Source organism: Bombyx mori, chromosome 22 (genome assembly GCF_030269925.1).
Source record: "Bombyx mori chromosome 22, ASM3026992v2".
NCBI classification, from domain to species: domain Eukaryota; kingdom Metazoa; phylum Arthropoda; class Insecta; order Lepidoptera; family Bombycidae; genus Bombyx; species Bombyx mori.
Window position 1 is genome coordinate 1,633,516 of NC_085128.1, and position 18,387 is coordinate 1,651,902.

At 37.5% G+C, this 18,387-nt stretch overlaps 1 protein-coding gene and 1 long non-coding RNA gene across 2 annotated transcripts in view; one reads left to right on the forward strand and one right to left on the reverse strand.

The window, feature by feature from the left end:
* Positions 1 to 1,201: 1,201 nt before the first annotated feature.
* On the reverse strand, positions 1,202 to 13,146 carry LOC119628359 (peroxidase). The gene is made up of 12 exons (XM_004925869.5): positions 12,869 to 13,146; positions 10,678 to 10,817; positions 9,637 to 9,801; positions 8,907 to 9,094; positions 7,569 to 7,773; positions 6,512 to 6,709; positions 5,733 to 5,877; positions 4,964 to 5,120; positions 4,569 to 4,736; positions 4,024 to 4,222; positions 3,628 to 3,733; positions 1,202 to 2,666 (listed from the first exon to the last, which is right to left on the reverse strand). The coding sequence occupies exons 1-12, from the start codon at positions 12,991 to 12,993 to the stop codon at positions 2,564 to 2,566; spliced, it is 1,899 nt and encodes a 632-aa protein (XP_004925926.1). The 5' UTR covers positions 12,994 to 13,146; the 3' UTR covers positions 1,202 to 2,563.
* The window catches only part of LOC134200937 (uncharacterized), a 34,536-nt gene continuing 25,035 nt past the window's right edge, over positions 8,887 to 18,387 (forward strand). The window contains exon 1 of the long non-coding RNA XR_009976062.1: positions 8,887 to 9,016. This is a non-coding gene — a long non-coding RNA (uncharacterized LOC134200937). The remainder of the gene's footprint in view (positions 9,017 to 18,387) is intronic.

Here is an 18,387-nt window from a genome sequence, read left to right on the forward strand (position 1 = left end):
CAATCAATCAATCAATCGGAATCAATCAATCACGCCCGGTCGGGGTCAGCATACATGAAAGATATTGAAAATCTTTGGTGCAAATATGCATGATATCGGAAGGGTAGCTGCTATGTTTGGTATAAAAGTTAGCGTGTCACCGACCATCTGGCTTATCACTTGTCGCTAACAAAACAAAACGTCGTGGCCTAAAAGATAAGACGTCCGGTGCATTCTTGTTGAAGCGATGCACCGGTGTTCGAATCCCGCAGGCGGGTACCAATTTTTCTAATGAAATACGTACTCAACAAATGTTCACGATTGACTTCCACGGTGAAGGAATAACATCGTGTAATAAAAGTGAAACCCGCAAAATTATAATTTGCGTAATTACTGGTGGCAGGACCTGTTGTGAGTCCGCGCGGGTAGGTACCACCGCCCTGTCTATTTCTGCCATGAAGCAGTAATGCGTTTCGGTTTGAAGGGTGGGGCAGCCGTTGTAACTATACTGAGACCTTACAACTTATATCTCAAGGTGGGTGGCGCATTTACGTTGTAGATGTCTATGGGCTCCAGTAACCACTTAACTCCAGGTGGGCTGTGAGCTCGTCCACACATCTAAGAAATAGAAAAAAAGCCTCGCATTAGCTATTATGATTAGCGTATAAAATAAAATTGTTAAAAAATAAAACGAATACCTTATAACGTAATAAAAGACAAAACGATACATATATAATAAAAAAACGGTGGTGAAATTTTATTTCAAGTTACCGTTCGAGTTTTCGTGGCAATTCATTATTCAATTTAAATTACGTATTAACGCGAATCACAATTTGTTAGCTTAACGCCAATTCGATTGTAAGTGGTCTCAGTTGACCGCGGACTCTGCAATGCCTTACTAATATCACTAACTTTATTTAGTACTAGGCCCTCGCTTCGCTTCGGAAATATTAAATTTTATTATTGATAGGCGAAGCCCACCATGTTGCGCGCGGTACGACAATAACTGCGGATGACGCCGCGGGGTAAAGTTAGTCTAAAAAAAGTAGCCTCAGTTACTCCTTATATCATCAGCTACCTATTAGTGAAAGTCTCATCAAAATCGGTCCAGCCGTTCCAGAGATAAATTTATTATTATATTATAAGTATATTATAAGGTATGGTATAAGTCTTGTTTTACTGTAAAATGTAAATGTAAAAGAGAAATAAAACACATACCCAATAATTATAATCAACGTTTATTTATGGGTAATACTCTGGCCGCTATTATGCTTTCGGTATGTCAAGGTTGATGTCTATGGTATCCCGTAATCACTTAAAACAAACGTCAGCCCGTCACCGCATCATCTAAAACTACAATTTACCGTTAATAGTATTTGCGATAAATAATTGAATTTAATTGTAAAGAATATACTGTCAGTCAGTATACATAGTTTTAATACTACTAAAGGTCCCGCAGTAGTCGAAATTCGACTATAATTAATTGGATTTGTAAGTTTGTACACTATTATGATTGTATTTTATACTTCTATAATCTTAAATTTCGCCAAGGCTACTCTATAAAAAAGTACTAATAAAGACAAACAATATTTAATCTATTCCCAATTTGACCACAGACGTCAAGAACAACATTTTGACAGTATGTGTAATGTTTTCTTTATTGATTTAATGTATCTTTTATGCACTATTTAAAAAAAAAATTAGCACTGTGCACTTCTTCTCTATATTCTCTATAAGTGTGGAAAATTTCATACTCCTCCGTCCGCGCAATTTTCGTAAAAAGGGATAAAAAGTTAATTCTTCACATATTAATATATAGATATCATGTGTAATCCATATTATTATATTAATACGTGAAGCAAAATTTTTTTACGAAAATTGCGCGGACGGAGTGGTATGAAATTTCCCAAATTTTTTTAATTTATTGCTTAGATGGATGGACGAGCTCACAGCCCACCTGGTGTTAAGTGGTTACTGGAGCCCGTAGATATCTACGACGTAAATGCGCCACCCAACTTGAGATATAAGTTCTAAGATCTCAGTATAGTTACAACGGCTGCCCTACCCTTCAGACCGAAACGCATTACTGCTTCACGGCAGAAATAGGCAGGGCGGTGGTACATGCCCGCGCGGACTCGCAAGAGGTCCTACCACCAGTTCACAAGAGGTCCTACCACACTTATATAGAAAATATAGAGAAGGAGTGCAAAATGATAATATTTTTTAAAAATTATGCATTAATAATACATTAAATCAATAAAAAAACATTACACACACTACCACGTATTTGACACACAAACACGCATATATACTTTTTGTTTATTGTCAAACTTTTGTTATAGCTTAAAGTCTGTGGTCAAATTGAGAATAGGCTAATATTGTTTTATCTTTCATATTATTTGTCTATAGTGTGGTCTTGGCGAAATCTGTGAATAAAGAAGTATCTTTGACAATAGAACCTTAATAATGTTCAAACTTATAATTTCAATTAATTATAGTCGAATTTCGACTACGGCGGGAGCACTAGTAACTAAATTATAATGTGAGGATAGAATTCGTTAACATAAGTGAATATAAACATGTTCTATTCATTCACTAATTGCCAGGTGTACTGTTCGTTGCATTTGAAGTCCTTCCAGGCTGTGAAGTCGATGCCGGGAATATTCTCGCAGCGACTTATTCTGTTTCTGAAATAAAAATATAAGAAGTCGCTGATAACAGAGTACATAGTTACTTTCCGCCTCATAAATGGTACAGAAGATAATTAAAACCCTACGTTTGTTTATTAACAAAGCCGCTCTGACAAGTAAATATTGCGAAAACATTAGAATTGATGAGTAGGGCAGCCGTTGTACTAAAAAACTGAGACATAGAAATTATGTCTCAAAGTACATAGCTGATGCCGGTTGCATTGTTTATGTCACTTAGCTACGGTAAAGAATTAACACCAGACGTGCGGTGAGCTTCACTCATCTTGACAACTAGGATTGATCTTGGCGATAAGCTGTCGAGAAGAGATGAAAAACGAAAAAACAATGCAACAGTATGTATTTTTTTATTTTTTTGCATATATGTATATACGAGCTCACGGCCACCTAGTATTTAGTGATTACCGGAGCCCATAGGAAACACGACGTAAATGCCGCCACCCACGAGGCGTGAGGTCTATATTTCAAGTCTATGAGCCCTTTTCGGGTCATGGGCCAAACCTCCTCTGAGGTCCCCGGGGCGACCCCGAGGGGACCCCGAGGCCCAGGAGGCGCTACCCTTATACTGTGTAACGGTTATGCCACTCCCCAAACTGGACCGTGTGACTGATCCACGACAGAAATTACCAGTATCGTGGTACCTACCAATATGTTCTTCTACGGTCTAGCATAAATAAAAATAATAAATAATTTGTGGATTTTAATTTTTTCCATCACTAATAATTCATGAACATGTTTGAGGTACGTCTTTAATTAGAAAAAATGGCACCCGCCTGCGGGATTTGAATACTGGCACAGTCGCATTGCTCAATTCAAGTACACCGGGCCTTTTATGGTTTACGCCAGGACGATTTACGAATTATTTCGAATTCGAGATACCGTTGTAATTGCAAATGGAATATTTTTCTAAAAAGCTAACTTTACAAGAAATTATGCATACCTTGAATGCGGTCTGAGGAACGCTTGAGGCTGTATTTCGGTGACCTTATCGCCAACGTCACAAAGGATTCGAGCTATACTAGCTTTCCTTATTTCGAAAAGTTGTTCTGGAATGAAAATTACAATTTAATGCGGGATAACTACGGGATACATCACAACGACTGATCCGGTGTTGACTGCATCCAACTGATTCCCGCGACCCTCAAAGGGCGATGGTTTACCTTGTGGAATGCCTACAAACGCTATATCTTCTGGTACGCGGTTTTGCACCCGAGAAATTTTCGGCCCCAGCGGGACATATCTAATATTAAATAATTCTTCTTCTTAGTCGTACACTTCTGTTCGTTTTATTGGTTAGTTGTGGCTTTTGGGAGGCTATCAAATAATAGATACTCACGTAAACTAAAGGCGTTGGGTCTTTTCGAGCTCTCGTACCAATGTCTATCAGATACAATATTGCGGACTAGCTGTTCCACAACCAAGCAGTAGAAGGTTGGCGGCACGAAACCACCTTTAATGCGCCTCTCAACCCAAATACCGGCCAAGAGGTCCATGTCTTCAACATCTTCGTACAAATCTTTGAGTATTTCGATCCTCTAAAACACAAAATTATCGTTTATTTCGATGGCGATTCCAAATTGGATGCTTTGTCTACAATAGGATATGTTCTATCTAGGTAAAGTATCAATCAGACTTACAAAAAGCAAAAAAAGTACAAAATACTTATCGACTAAAACAAATGTAATAAAATATGAAAACTCGCTCTCAAAACAGTTACTGATCAATCGAGAAAGAGTAGCTTTTTAATGAATAATGATTCCTTTCTTTCTGACGCAAAAGAACATTAAAGTGTGTTATATATGAAGTTATATGTGAAGTGTAATATGGATGCAAAATCTGAAGTAAATGAAGTAAATAAATAAAAATAAATATGCTATAGACCTCGGGGTCAATTACTCCTTCCAGGTCTCCCCATTTCTTGATAGTTTTACCGAAGCAAAATTCGTGGTATTTAACGTAAGGCTGGAATCCAAAATATCTGTTCTTGGAGATGTCGTTTGTCATCAGATCTGATGCTCTTTGGTGAGGACCCAAGCCGATATCAACGATCTGAAAATAATAATATAAAATAACATAAGCTCAAGAGACTTCGTCTTCTACAATATCTATCATAGGAGGGAAGAGAGGAAATTTGAATCAGAGTGAAGTTCTTGAATCTGTGGAACGATTTAGTATTAATGCATTTGGTTCTGAGCCATGTTTGAAGACTAGTTTATCGGCAAATATTGTACCGAAAAGAACAAAACAAACCAGATAATTCGTTTAAACATACATACATCAGGATCAGCTGTATGGTCAATATTAGCACTGCCTTGTCTGAAAGCTCCTTGTGTTATATAATCTATGTTATTGTCCACATCGAAGAAGCCTGTTCTCAAAGTGAGGTTCACTATCGGATACTGCTTGAGATAATATCCCTTTGTGTCGTACATTCTGAAATTTATAAAATTCAATGAAATTTAAGCAATTGCATTATTCACTATTTCGAATTGTGGGCTAATCTCCATGTCAGTAGAACTGGTAGGATTTAAGTCAACAATAAAATGATAGTATCAGATACTAATTAGTTTTACTGTTAATCCGTCAGTCTGGAATATTTCGTTGGAACTAATTTTATTGTTAGTATCATAAGGTGTGTGATTAATATGATTGATATTCAAGTGCTTTTGATTAAAAACAATTGTTATTAAAAACAAAAGCAGTCTTTAACACACCCACTTTCTAAAGAAACTAAATCAAATCCAATTTAATAATCGAAAAAATTCAAAAATTTTAAACACCTATTATGAAATTCACAATTGAAGAATTATTAAATTGAGATTGGTATTACCAAACAAACTGATAGCGCAAGGTAGACGGGGAAGAGGTTGGCCGAAGAAGACATGAGTAGAGTGTTTGTGAATGACGATATGAGAGAAAGGGGAGTGAGCGTTGACACGACGACTGGTAGAGGAGAATGGAATAGAAATTTTCGTTTTGCCGACCCCACCCTAATGGGGTAAGGTGGAAACAAAGAAGAAGGAGAAATAAAAGAAGTAAACAGACTTAAGGGTGCCTTCCTGGACGCTGTGGAGCCATCGCAAGACGAACGGGTACTCGAGCGAAACTTGTGGTAGTATTTCAGGATTGTACGCATCTCTGTATCCAAATGAAGGCGATAGTACACCATCTCTGACCAAATTGTCACGACCTGGAAAAAAATTAATCATTATATTTTGACTCAAATACAGTGTATTTACTAGAGCCCATAGACATCAAAATAGAATGCCAAACTCAGACGTGAGGTCCTAAGGTATACTATTTGTGAATGTTGTAAATGTGTCATCAAGCAAAAAGTTAACACAGAAGGATTATAGTTGTATTTCACGCCTAAAGGATTAATTTTAGGTATATTTTATAATATACAACAAAGACAAACATGTTTGGATTTTTTTTTCACTTCAATATTTTATGAAACCAACAAAAGCGTCACTTTCTTTTGTGAAGCAAGACAACTAAGATTACGTCCCCATGTCTCAAAGGGAGTAGTAATATTCCTGTTGTGAAGTCTATCAGCCTAAATAATGTCTTAAAACCAGGTATATCTTGAGGTCCTCGGCTCCTCTAGAGCAATAATAAACATATAGACGTCAGTGGTCTTGGCAGTTTAATACATTCTGTTTCATAAAATAACGAAGATATTTATTCACATATAGTTCGGTGTTCTTGGGAAATTAATTATAATCAGAAGTATTTAAGTACAGCTTAAGCAATGCAACCTACCACACTGCTTAAAAATGTAAAACTAAAGAATCCAATATAGAAAGGTATTTTATCATCCTTACCCAAGAAAAGAGGTAACAGCTCATAAAGATATATCTGTAGAGCTACAGCGATATTTATGTCTCTCGCTGTATTAAAAAGCGTATTGTCATCCCAACACGGGTTGATCTTTGCCAATTGTTCCGCGATGAAATTGTGGTGCCTCCAAAACCAAATACTCATTAAATTGACACTAGCAAGTGTATTGCTACCAATATCGGCTGTCGAAAAACAGTATGATTAATAAAAGCTTAGCATGTGGATGATACTCCAATGATTATTATTAAAGTTCTCTAAATTCTCTTTTTCTCAACGAGAAAAGTTGTTAAATCACTTAGTGTAGCAGATCGAGACAACGCACTAGTAAAATTTGATTATTATGCCTTCATTATTGCGTAAATTTACAAATTAAACTGATAAATAAAATGATTGATTCAATGGTATTTTTGTCCGTTCATGTTTGGCTCTTGATTAATTTACTTGATATAGTTAAAGTTTTGGAGAGTTGTTGCTTCAGGGATTTTTTTTTTATAAAACATTTGGCTTATTAGCAATACTTGAAATCTCTTCTTTCTTTTTTTAATCAAAGCATTTCACATGTGTCGTGAAGTGATGTTAACATTTATTCATGCACAAACATTAAGTGTCTCGGAAATATTTAATATTTTTTTAATCATAATAGCCATAATATATTAGACAAGATCCGTTAAAAATGAATGGTCGTCTCGTAAACTTGAATTAGGATAATGCCGAACCAATTGACGGCTTTGACCGCTAAATTTCGTGTTTATTAAAGTTATCAGGTCAACAAACTCAACTAGATGAATTAAGTAGCAAAATTCACGATAATATATTCGGATTTCCATAAATAAATATTTTTTTATGAGCCAAAGATGTTAACATAATTCAAATTGCCTTTCGTGTTTGCAAATTTAATTACCGTTTTATAGTTAAAAATTAAAAATAAAAACATTCACAGCTTATTTCGCAAACACATAGCAACACCGTGTGACGTGGGAACGTGGCTAAATATCGATTGATCGATACAGTACTGTGTGCGAACGCCTGAATGACACTTACGTGTTGCATGACATCTTGTTTCTCTAGGCTTGTCGTTTAAAAAGCAAAGGTTAGCTTGAGATTTGGTACTTGGAGGCCAGATTCTTCCATTAGAATTCTCATACTTCAGTAAGCCTCCTTTGAATAGTCTTCCGTTTGCCAGTAGCGATTTTAAAACGCTCCCATATATCATCGATAGGTCGATCAGAGGTGTAGACGATACGATCTGTCACGAAAAAGGTGTTTGATATTTTATCTTTAATGTATTTTAAATTATTACAGCTTTACTTGCAACAGTAAGTTAAATAATTATTAATCAATAGTGAGTAAGCTACGAATGATATTTACACATAAATACCGCAGGCAGGTACTAGGTAGTAGGCTCAGCCCCCGGCCCAAGAAAGAGAAAAAAAAAGGTACTAATTTTTCTGACGAAATACGTACTTAGCAAATATTGAGAAATAACATCCACGGTGAAGGAATAACATCGTGTAATGAAAATCAAACCCGCAAAACTTATAATTTGTGTAAACACTAGGTAGGGGGTATGGCAGAGTGTTTTGTGAGTCTGCACAGACAGCAACCACTACCCTGCCTATTTCTACGGTGAAACTATAATGCGTTTCGAATCGAAGGGCGAAGCAACTGTTCTACTGTGAGACTTTGAACTCATCTCTCTAGGTCGGGAGTGGCTTTACCTTGTTTATGTCCATGGGCTCTAATAACTTAACACCAGGTAGACGTGAGGTCGTTCATCCATCTATACAAAAAAGTGTGTCCCGTAGTAAAGTAAAACAAGCTTGTTGTGCCGATGAGTAGGCTACATAAGATACGAAATTCATTCGGGTGTTTGTCTGTGCGCCTGTACAACAAAATCCCACAAGATGTTCAGAACATATCAGAACTACATATACATAGATTTAAGAAAACTATTAAAGAACATCTGTGCAATAAAGCTTACTATAAAGTCAATGATTATCTAGAAAATTGCACAAAGTGGGAATGAGTTGCTCGCCCCGGGCATTTTAATATTGCTATAATTGTTACGTCATAATACTCATTGTAAAAATGAATATTTAAAAAAATAACCTAATATTTAAAAAAAAAAAAAAAGTAAAAGGCATGCCCGCTGAGTTTCTTGCCAATTCTTCTCGGGACGGAGGCTAGTTTTTGTGAATTGGCCGTAGTTCTTTTTGACGTTCAACAAGTATGTACTTTCATTTATGTTGAATATTTTTTTTTTTTTTTTTTTTTTTTTTATTTGAAAGGTGAATAAATACTTGGATGTTATTTGACAGTGACAGTGCCAGACAGTGTTACGTCATTAAAGAAGGAGTGTATCTCGTGTCCGTCACATACCCTTTCTGGAACTGTTCCATTTTTCACACAGCCAGTGGACTGAAAAGACTCCGGTCGCGTCATGTTCAGACACCTGATGTCTGAGAAGCGGTGCACCGGGTCATCATCAGGTATTTTGTTCTGTACACAATCTCTATCAGTTTTTCCTTTGGCCGTACAGCAATATGGCTTCCATAAAATATATTTAACTGTTGAACATTAGATAAAATTATACTGGATAGTTGTGAACATTTTTCTCGCCATTAGTGTTAGTAGTTGTAGTTAGTGCCATTTGTAGGCTGGGGTAATCACTTAGCAACATGTGATCCGTGAGCTCGACTACCGATTTTAAAAAACAAGAAACGTGTGGTCTAGAACTAATTCCCAATGCTAACTTCAAATTTGCTTTTATACTTTTCCGGATATTGATATCATTTTTAACTTGCTTTTATTGGCTCGGTGTGTTTGTATGATTGTTTGTACATATTTAACTGAACCCTTGAAAGTCATTTTCATCGACTTCAATACGTCTAATTATCTTGAAAAATTTGCCTTCAATACAATAATATTATAATATCACTCTAATACTTTAACCAGTATCTCACCCAGTTTAACCCAATACTAATAGGATTTAAACTACAATACATACATTTTTATGGCGATTTGCTTTGAAGAGGATTTACTATAGCGGATCATGAATCTAACCAAATTATAAGTTAATAAGTACATAGTTATGTATATACATGATTACCTGTATCATGAAGAGACACTACATCAGCAGACATGAAAACGAAATCATGAATCGCTAGTTGAGTAAACAATTGGCTGGATACCTTGCCCACACTCCACAGACTTGTTCTCAAATACCTTGGAGTGGGCATAGCATTTCCGGATTTCGTTGTTTTCGGTTCAAAATCTGTTGACAAATAAGCCTTTTTACAAATAAATTGATATTGCCGAATATTCTCCGTGAGTCGCGAGTCCAATCCGGTGATGACGTCGATGCCCTTGCTAGGGCCAGTTTTAGAAAAGCCGCCAGAGCTCGCATGCACGTCCGGTGAAGCTAGGATAACCCGTCCAAGCTAGTAGCATAGGTAGGCAAAACAGGTAGGTTCCACCATCCTGGTCGTTTCTGTCCTGATCAGTCACGGGTTCGGATTTGACGGGTGGCATAGCCGTTACGCGATACATTGAAAATATCGACCTCATGTCTCCAAGTGGGTAGAAACATTCAAGTTTTGATGCATATAACTTTATAACTACTTATCTAAATGTATTATAAAAAAATAAAAACATTCCATATTTAGTTTCATAAAAGATGATAAACACTAAAGAACCTCCATAGCGTCAAATGCAGAAAACTGACCACTTTTCAAGATTCACTAAAACTTGATCAGAACTGTAGTGTCAATATCTGTACAGTTTACCCTATTTCATTATCATGTTTTTTATTTTTTTTACCTACCTAAGCTGATACCCTTGAGAGGCTATTTCAGTGTAACCTTAGCTAGTAGGTGAGCTCACAGGGCTCAAACCAGAGTGATGCTAACACTGGGCCTAGCAAGAGCAGTGCTTCGCAGAATCTACCACCGGATCGGAAACGCGACCCACCAAACGAAACTCAGTGGGTTGTGTCTGTGGGTTAATTCGCTCATCGAGCCTTTCGTCGCAAGCGACGGGTTCGACGGGAACGGTGACCGGTGCTTGTGGTACCTAAAAGCACCGTTAATGGATCGGGAGGATCCGTAATGACGTGTTTTGGGCATTATCACGAAGTATTAGACTATACTACCTTTATCGTAAACAGCTGGTAGGACTCTGACGAATGGAGTATGACTGGCGCCTCTGGTTGGGTGTTGGAGATTATTGCAGGAGCCATCAACACGCCGGCCTTCGTTCGGGTCGCAAGGTTCAAACTCTCCGACACACCAACTAAATAATACATAATTCTATGGTTGATAGAGTATGCGTTAAAGTAGCAGTATTATATATTATGTACGTGGTATTTTTTTAATCTTTTTTTTTATATAGCTTAGATGGGTGGACGAGCTCACAGCCCACCTGGTGTTAAGTGGTTACTGGATCCCATAGACATCTACGACGTAAATGCGCCACCCACCTTGAGATATAAGTTCTAAGGTCTCAGTATACTTAGTCTTGCCATAAATACTGAGATAAAGGAAAAAAAATTCTATTGCAAATAACATTTATTACTTTTACAGTGTGTTAATTTAATACATAAATATAAAACAATTTAAAGTATAAAAAGCTTATTCGAAGTGGTCTCCATTGGCTGCAATACAGTCCTTTAAACGTTGAGGCCAGTTATCAATAGAAGCACGCACTCTTTACATGGGAAAATTTTTCACTGCCAATCGTAGAGATTGTTTTAGGGACTCCAAATTATCATGCCGCTTAGAGCAAGCCGTACTCTCTAAAACTGACCATAAATCATAATCCAGCGGATTAAGATCGGGACTAGACGACGGCCAGTCTTCAGCTCTGATGAAGTCCGAAACGTTCGTTTCCAACCAAGACTGCGTAGACCGAGCTTTATGACCTGGCGCCGAGTCTTGCTGGAAGGACCATTCTTGATTATTGAACATGGTGTTGTTAAGAGGCTTCACTACCTTCTCAAGAATGGTGTCTTGATAGACTTGTGCCGATGTTTTGATACCTTTTTCACAAAAGTATGGCTCAGTCACTCCTTCATAGCTAATACCCCACCAAACCATCACTGAAATCGGATAGTGCCCACGTTGCACTCTGTCGACTAATTGGGAAGCTTTCTTAGAGCTTTGAGCATAAATACGGTCATTTTATTTGTTAAAATGTTTCTCAATTGTAAAAATTTTCTCATCCGTAAACAAAATTTTTCTATAACCTCCCTTTGTGTACCGCTTCAGTAGTTGTTTCGATTTTATCACCCTATTCTCTTTTAAATTATCAGTTAAGAAATGACCAGTACGTCTCTTATAGGATGCAAGTCCTAAGTCATCTTCTAGGTGCTATCTTCATCTCCCGAGATAAAATCTTTTGCTTTCGGACAGGATTTCTTCGAATTCTTTCTTTTACTGCTTTGACCACCTTTTTCGTACGAACACTACGTGGACGGCCAGATCTTTTTCTGTCACAAACAGAGCAGGTCTCATTGCACCTATTAATAGCCCGGTACACAAACATTTTACTAATACCAAGCGTATGGAGAGTTTTAAAAATTGCATTTGGCTCCATACCTACTTTGTGTAATGCAATCATCACAGCGATTCGGTTCTCTTTATCACCCCACTACATTTTAATATCGCAAAATATTGTACAATGTATTGGCGCCAAAATGAGTAATGAGCAATCATATAAAAATGACAGGTTCCAAATTCAAATTTAATATTTTGTTTATTTTTAATTGTAACAGTATTTATGGCCAGACAAAGTAGTTACAACGGCTGCTCCACCCTTCAAACCGAAATGCATTACTGCTCCACGGCAGAAATAGGCGGAGCGATGGTACCTACCCATGCGGACTCACAAGAGGTCCTACCACCAGTAATTACGCAAATTATAATTTTGCGGGTTTTTATTATTATTACACGATGTTATTCCTTCACCGTGGAAGTCAATCGTGAATAATTGTTAAGTACGTATTTCATTAGAAAAATTGGTACCCGCCTGCGGGATTCGAACACCGTTGCATCGCTATATGCGAATGCACCGGACGTCCTATCCTTTAGGCCACGACGACTTTTATATAATAAATATATAATATAAAACGACATAATTAAAACACGCTAATTAATTGTTGTTGTAAATATTGTCCAGAAAATTACTCAAAGACAGCAACAATAAAAACATCGCCATATTCAATTACGTTGGACAAACAAAGTTACAAAAAACGTTTTAAATATAGCATAATCAAATAAAATTATACTAATTAATCACGAGATCAATGATCAATTTATATAAATATGTAGAATAAAAAAACTTACAAAGTGTTATTCGCTTTGTCGTGTTGTTTCACTTCATCTTTGCTAATAACATTACCCGTGTAAGAATCATAAAATATGCAATTAACTGTAACGGCGAATAGTGATAAAAAAACAAAAATAATCATGTTTTTTTGCTGACACGTCCTTCTCCATACAAAATAAGTTGTTACTGAAAACAGATATTCATTCTCACATCCTAATATAACTTTGTGTGACCATTAAGTTTCAACAAAACTGGTTATTGTAATCTGTATGTTGATAATTTAAGAATATAATTCTTAGTTTAAAAAAGTATTTGCTTTCATGGAAACGCTACGCTTTGACGTAATTACATTGAGAGAATAGTAATACTGTAACTATATTGCGTAAGCGGAAAGGTCCAGCTTATTGAGAGCCTTCGCGAATACGTACCACGAACTTTCCTATTTCTATTATCAATATTGTCGTCCATAATTATTTCCTATTTCTGCCGCGAAGCTATCCGTCAGTTCCGGATTGAAACAGAGAGACCGAAGTAAATAAGTTCATATGAGACTTCGACATTATGTCCGATCTATCCAACTAGGGCTAAAAATCATTTTAAGTTTCTGCTTAATTTGGGATGGAAGGAATCCGGTTGGCCCAAAGACCTTATTGCTTAACCAGAATGAATGAGCATCAAGACCTCAACGAGGAGAAGTTTGCTATCGACTGTCGAGCGCCCCCTGAGAAGGTCTTATATGTGAAGGGCATTTGCTTCCCGTGTGCATCTATTTACAATCGGATTCTTTATAGTTTTTATTGTCTTTGTGGGCCGACGAGCATAGTGAATGGCTACCATAGCTGGATTTGCATCCATCTGATAGTGAGTGGTTACCACATCTGGATATGGACTGTGTACGAACACAGTGGTAATATTGATGGACTCAGCTTCCTGGAATAGCCTTCCTTTTATTTCCGTCAATTTGAAAATTTGGATCGAAGCATTAAGTTACTTACATTTGAGTGATTCAAATCGAAAACTTTTTCTAATGTAGACTGTTTTTTTTTTTGTAATGGGTCAAATATTTTGAAGACGTCGTGGCCTAACGGATGAGACGTCCGATGTATTCGTGTTGAGCGATGCACCGGTGTTCGAATCTCAGGCGGGTACCAATTTTTCTAATGAAATACGTACTCAACAATTGTTTACGATTGATTTCCACGGTGAAGGAATAACATCGTGTAATAAAAATGAAACCCGCAAAATTATAATTTGCGTAATTACTGGTGGTAGGACCTCTTGAGAGTCCGCGCGGATGGGTACCACCACTCTGCCTATTTCTGCCGTGAATCAGTAACGCGTTTCGGTTTGAAGGGTGGGGCAGCCGTTGTAACTATACTTGAGATCTTAGAACTTATATCTCAAGGTAGGTGGCGCATTTGCGTCGTACATGTCTATGGGCTCCAGTAACCACTTAACACCAGGTGGGCTGTGAGTTCGTCCACCCATCTAAGCAATAAAAAAAAAAATTACCTAGGTTTACCTTGTTTATAATATGCAATATTTTACCCGCGCCATGAAGGTTATAGAATTTTTTCGATCAAATTAAACACGGCCATTGTTAGGACATCACCAAATCTGTACCAAATATTATGTAATAGTTACTAAAACTTTAAGAGAGGATTTAGTGGCATAAAAACAAATAGATGATAGAAAATTATAAATGCTCTTGGTTGAGTTTTTTTTTTAGAATTTTAAAGCAAATATTCAATGGGAATTTGGTAAATAAAATATTGATAGCAACATCTTCATGACAGTAGCTTTAGTAGCTTTAATAGCTGCCTAAATAACTTATCTACCGATTTCCCTCCCCTTCTCCAAGCAATTAAATTCGAAACTATTGTTGAATTCAAAACTATAAACTAAGTAATAAAACGACTTCACTGGTCACGCGTATTGTTTTATATTAAGGAAGTATGAAAAATAAAGTAAATGACGCACATACGTGAACATTTAGATAGTTAATATACAAGGTCAACGCTGCCATTGTGTGACGCACACGTCATTTCGGATCCTCCCGATCCACTAACGATGCTTTAACCCCAAGCACCGGTCATCGTTCTCGTCGAACCCGTCGCGACGAAGGGCTCGGCGAGTAAATTAACCCACAGACACAGCCCACTGAGTTTCTCGCCGGATCTTCTTAGTGGGTCGCGTTTCCGATCCGGTGGTAGATTCTGCGAAGCACGACTCTTGCTAGGGTTCGTGTTAGCAACAACGTCAGGTTTGAGCCCCGTGAGCTCACTTACACGTTCGGCGACGCTGATATGGTCTCTCAAGACAATCAGTTTAGGTAGGAAAAAAAAAAAGTATGACGCACTGGGTAGTATTGGACTTTCCATGGATTTATGCTATCCAATGCTATTTATAGGTGGATAGGCTAACTTATTGCACTCACGGTATTAGGGGGTCATTGCATACCATCGGGTCCCATATACCCAGGCGCCGCATGAGGCACAGAATCTTCGCAGGAGGTTCGGCCCTTTGTTTCGAAGAGGGTTGTTTGAGTCGATAGATATTAGAACGTGGGTGCTGCTTTATTAGCAGCAGAAAAGTGAGGACTTATACCTAGTCAGGTCATAAATTTTGTCACATGTTTAATGTAAAATAATTGAAACAAGTTTATTCATCATAATGAATATGAATGGTTACATATAACCATTCATATACCAAAATGAACTTAACAAAACATAGATTCTTATGACACTAAAGTTTATTCAAAATGACCTCCGTGATTTTGAATACAGGCCTTCAATCTGCGCGGCAGTCGTCTATCGCAGCACGAACGAGGTCCATATCAATATCGGCGGCTGCCTTAATCAAGGATGTCTTGAGTGACACCAAATTGGGATGAGGCTTTGAGCACGCCTTTTCCTCCAAGTGTTGCCATATCTTGTAATCTAACGGATTCAAATCTGGACTGGAGGAGGGCCAGTCTTCGTGCCGGATGAAGTCGATTTCACGCGCCGCCAGCCAGTCTTGTGTGCTCTTCGCTCTATGAGCTGGCGCCGAATCTTGTTGGAATACCCAGTGCCTGTTATTGAACATGGTATGAGAAATAGGTTCCACAAGGTTCGTCAGGACTGTATTTTGATACACAACTGCATTCGTTTTTACACCTTTCTCACAAAAATGTACCTCTGTTAAGCCCCCATAAGAAACTCCCAACCATACCATGAGCGAGGATGGAAAATGACCTCGTTGGACACGCGGAATACGGTTGCTCGCTTCTTCACTACTGTGTGCATACACCTTATCATTTTGTTTGTTGTAGCTCTCTTCTACGATAAAAATTTTTTCATCCGAAAAAAGAATTTCCCGATATTTTTTTCCCGCGTACCGCTTCAACAAAGCGCGGCATCTCTTCAGTCTCAGGTCCATTAGACGAGCATTCAAACGATGTCCTGATTTTCTTCGATATGCCCGAAACCCTAAGTCTTCATTTAACACCCTTTTCACCGTGATTCTGCTTAACCCCATCTGAAGGGCCAACAGTTTCTACTTACGTTTGGGATTTCTTTGAATTCGCGCCTTCACAGCTTTTATCACTGCTGGAGTCCTAACAGACCGGGGGGACCACTTCTTGACCTGTCATCTACACTAGAGTCTTCATTGTATCGTTTGATGGTACGATAAACGAATCTTTTGGTTATATTCAAAATTTTCAGTATGTTAAAAATTTGAATTGGCGCGTAACCGCAACGATGCAACGCAATAACTGCAACACGGTCTTCTTTAAGCGTCCACTCCATATTTAAAAATGAGTAAAATTCTAAAAGTATACATTTTTATTTTCATGAACAATTCGAAATTCGAATTCAATAAACTTTTTTGTGGCCAGCATTCTAAAAGAAAAGTTTTTACTGTGTGACAATACTTATGACCTGACTAGGTAATACCAGTATGAATACATAGTATGACTTTCTGAATTAAGTCAGAATTTGGGATTCCCAACAAACTTGCATTATTATTACGTAGAAAAAATTTCAGTGACTACGTTAATTAAATACACCTTAATTAAATACGAGTTTAAGGTCGTAATTATCTAATAAAATTAAGTAAAATAAAATTAAAATAATTTAATTGAATACATTATAGTATAGATAAAGAGCACGTTTGCTTCTAAAATTATTTATAAAACAAAACAGGATACTTGCGTTCTGCAAGGTAATTATGTTATTTTTAACTGTGTTCACTGAATGGAAACATACAGGGTCTTGAAAAACTACTGTGATTTGAATTAGCCTACACTGTACAACAATATTTTGTAATAACTGTTAGTCTCATAGGGTTCGCACCTTCATCTGTTTTTCTACTCCCGATTTTTAACTCCTCAATCCTGATCTTAAGTAAGGTAGTGTAAGTTGCAAACTTGCTAACTCGGGTACTAGAAGTTTAAAAGTAATGGTAAAGTACGCTTAAATTTTTGATTTTCTTACCTCAGCTGATAGGTCTTGAGGGGCTATTTTAGCGTAACCCTGACGTGTAGGTGAGCTCTCGGGGCTCAAACCAGGACGCGTTGCTAACACTGGCCCTAGCAAGAGCAGTGGTTCGCAGAATCTACCACCGGATCGGAAACGCGACCCACTGAGAAGATCCGGCCGATAACAATCGGTACTCATTACTAACGCATCGTTACGTTGCTTATAACTTTTACTATCTAATAAAAGACAGAATATTTCTGGAGGCACGATGTTCATGTCGTACATAACATTGATGAATTCAGGTCCAAATATAGTTATTTTGTAAATTGCCGGTGGACCAGCAGGTACTTTATACAATACGTAGGAATTGTATACATTACCTAGGTAAAGTATATAAGTATATACTGGAAAATAATATTTTAACATTTCATAAATTACCTTAACGGTTTAGATGTTCTAAGCATTGCTAGGTATTGTATATAATACCTGAATTAAACAGATTGCCAGTAAAATATACATATGTTAGAAGTATTTTTATCATGCTATGTACATACACTGTACATTTTTATGCTGTATATATTGACTGATAAGGGTAAGGGGGTAAGGGGGGAGAACGGCAATATCTTCTAATCGGCCCCAAACGTCAACCTCACCTGCCCGTGGTGCCCCCCTGCTAGATAACGAACGAGGACTTGGCGACCGAGCTGTGGCGGTATAACCCTAACATCTGGCTGGGTAACCTACCAGAAGAGGCTTCAGCAGCCTGGAAATCTAAATAATCTCCAAAAGGACTGGTGCAGAAGGCAAGGGGAAACCACTGCAACTAATCTTCCCAAGAAAGTCGTTACACAAAAAAAAATACGAGATGAGATATTGACTGATCGGAAATATTACTACCAAGAAAGACATTAATGTTATCTTTTATTTTTTTTACGAAAATAAATTCAAATGGGTTTGATAAGTAATTAAAACGATTTTTTTTTGCAATACATAAAGATAGCAGTGGCGTGGCGGCGGCAGTTGGCAGCATTTACGTTGTAGATGTCTATGGGCTCCAGTAACCGCTTAACACC

What these genes read in the sequence shown, in the direction of transcription:
- LOC119628359 (XM_004925869.5), bottom strand. Translation starts at nt 12,993, where the DNA reads ATGATTATTTTTGTTTTTTTATCACTATTCGCCGTTACAGTTAATTGC. An exon ending in AGTGTCTCTTCATGATACAG is followed by an intron (nt 9,095 to 9,636) that starts GTAATCATGTAT and finishes AATGTTCAACAG; the next exon opens with TTAAATATATTTTATGGAAG. An exon ending in GTCCAGGAAGGCACCCTTAA is followed by an intron (nt 5,121 to 5,732) that starts GTCTGTTTACTT and finishes TATAAATTTCAG; the next exon opens with AATGTACGACACAAAGGGAT.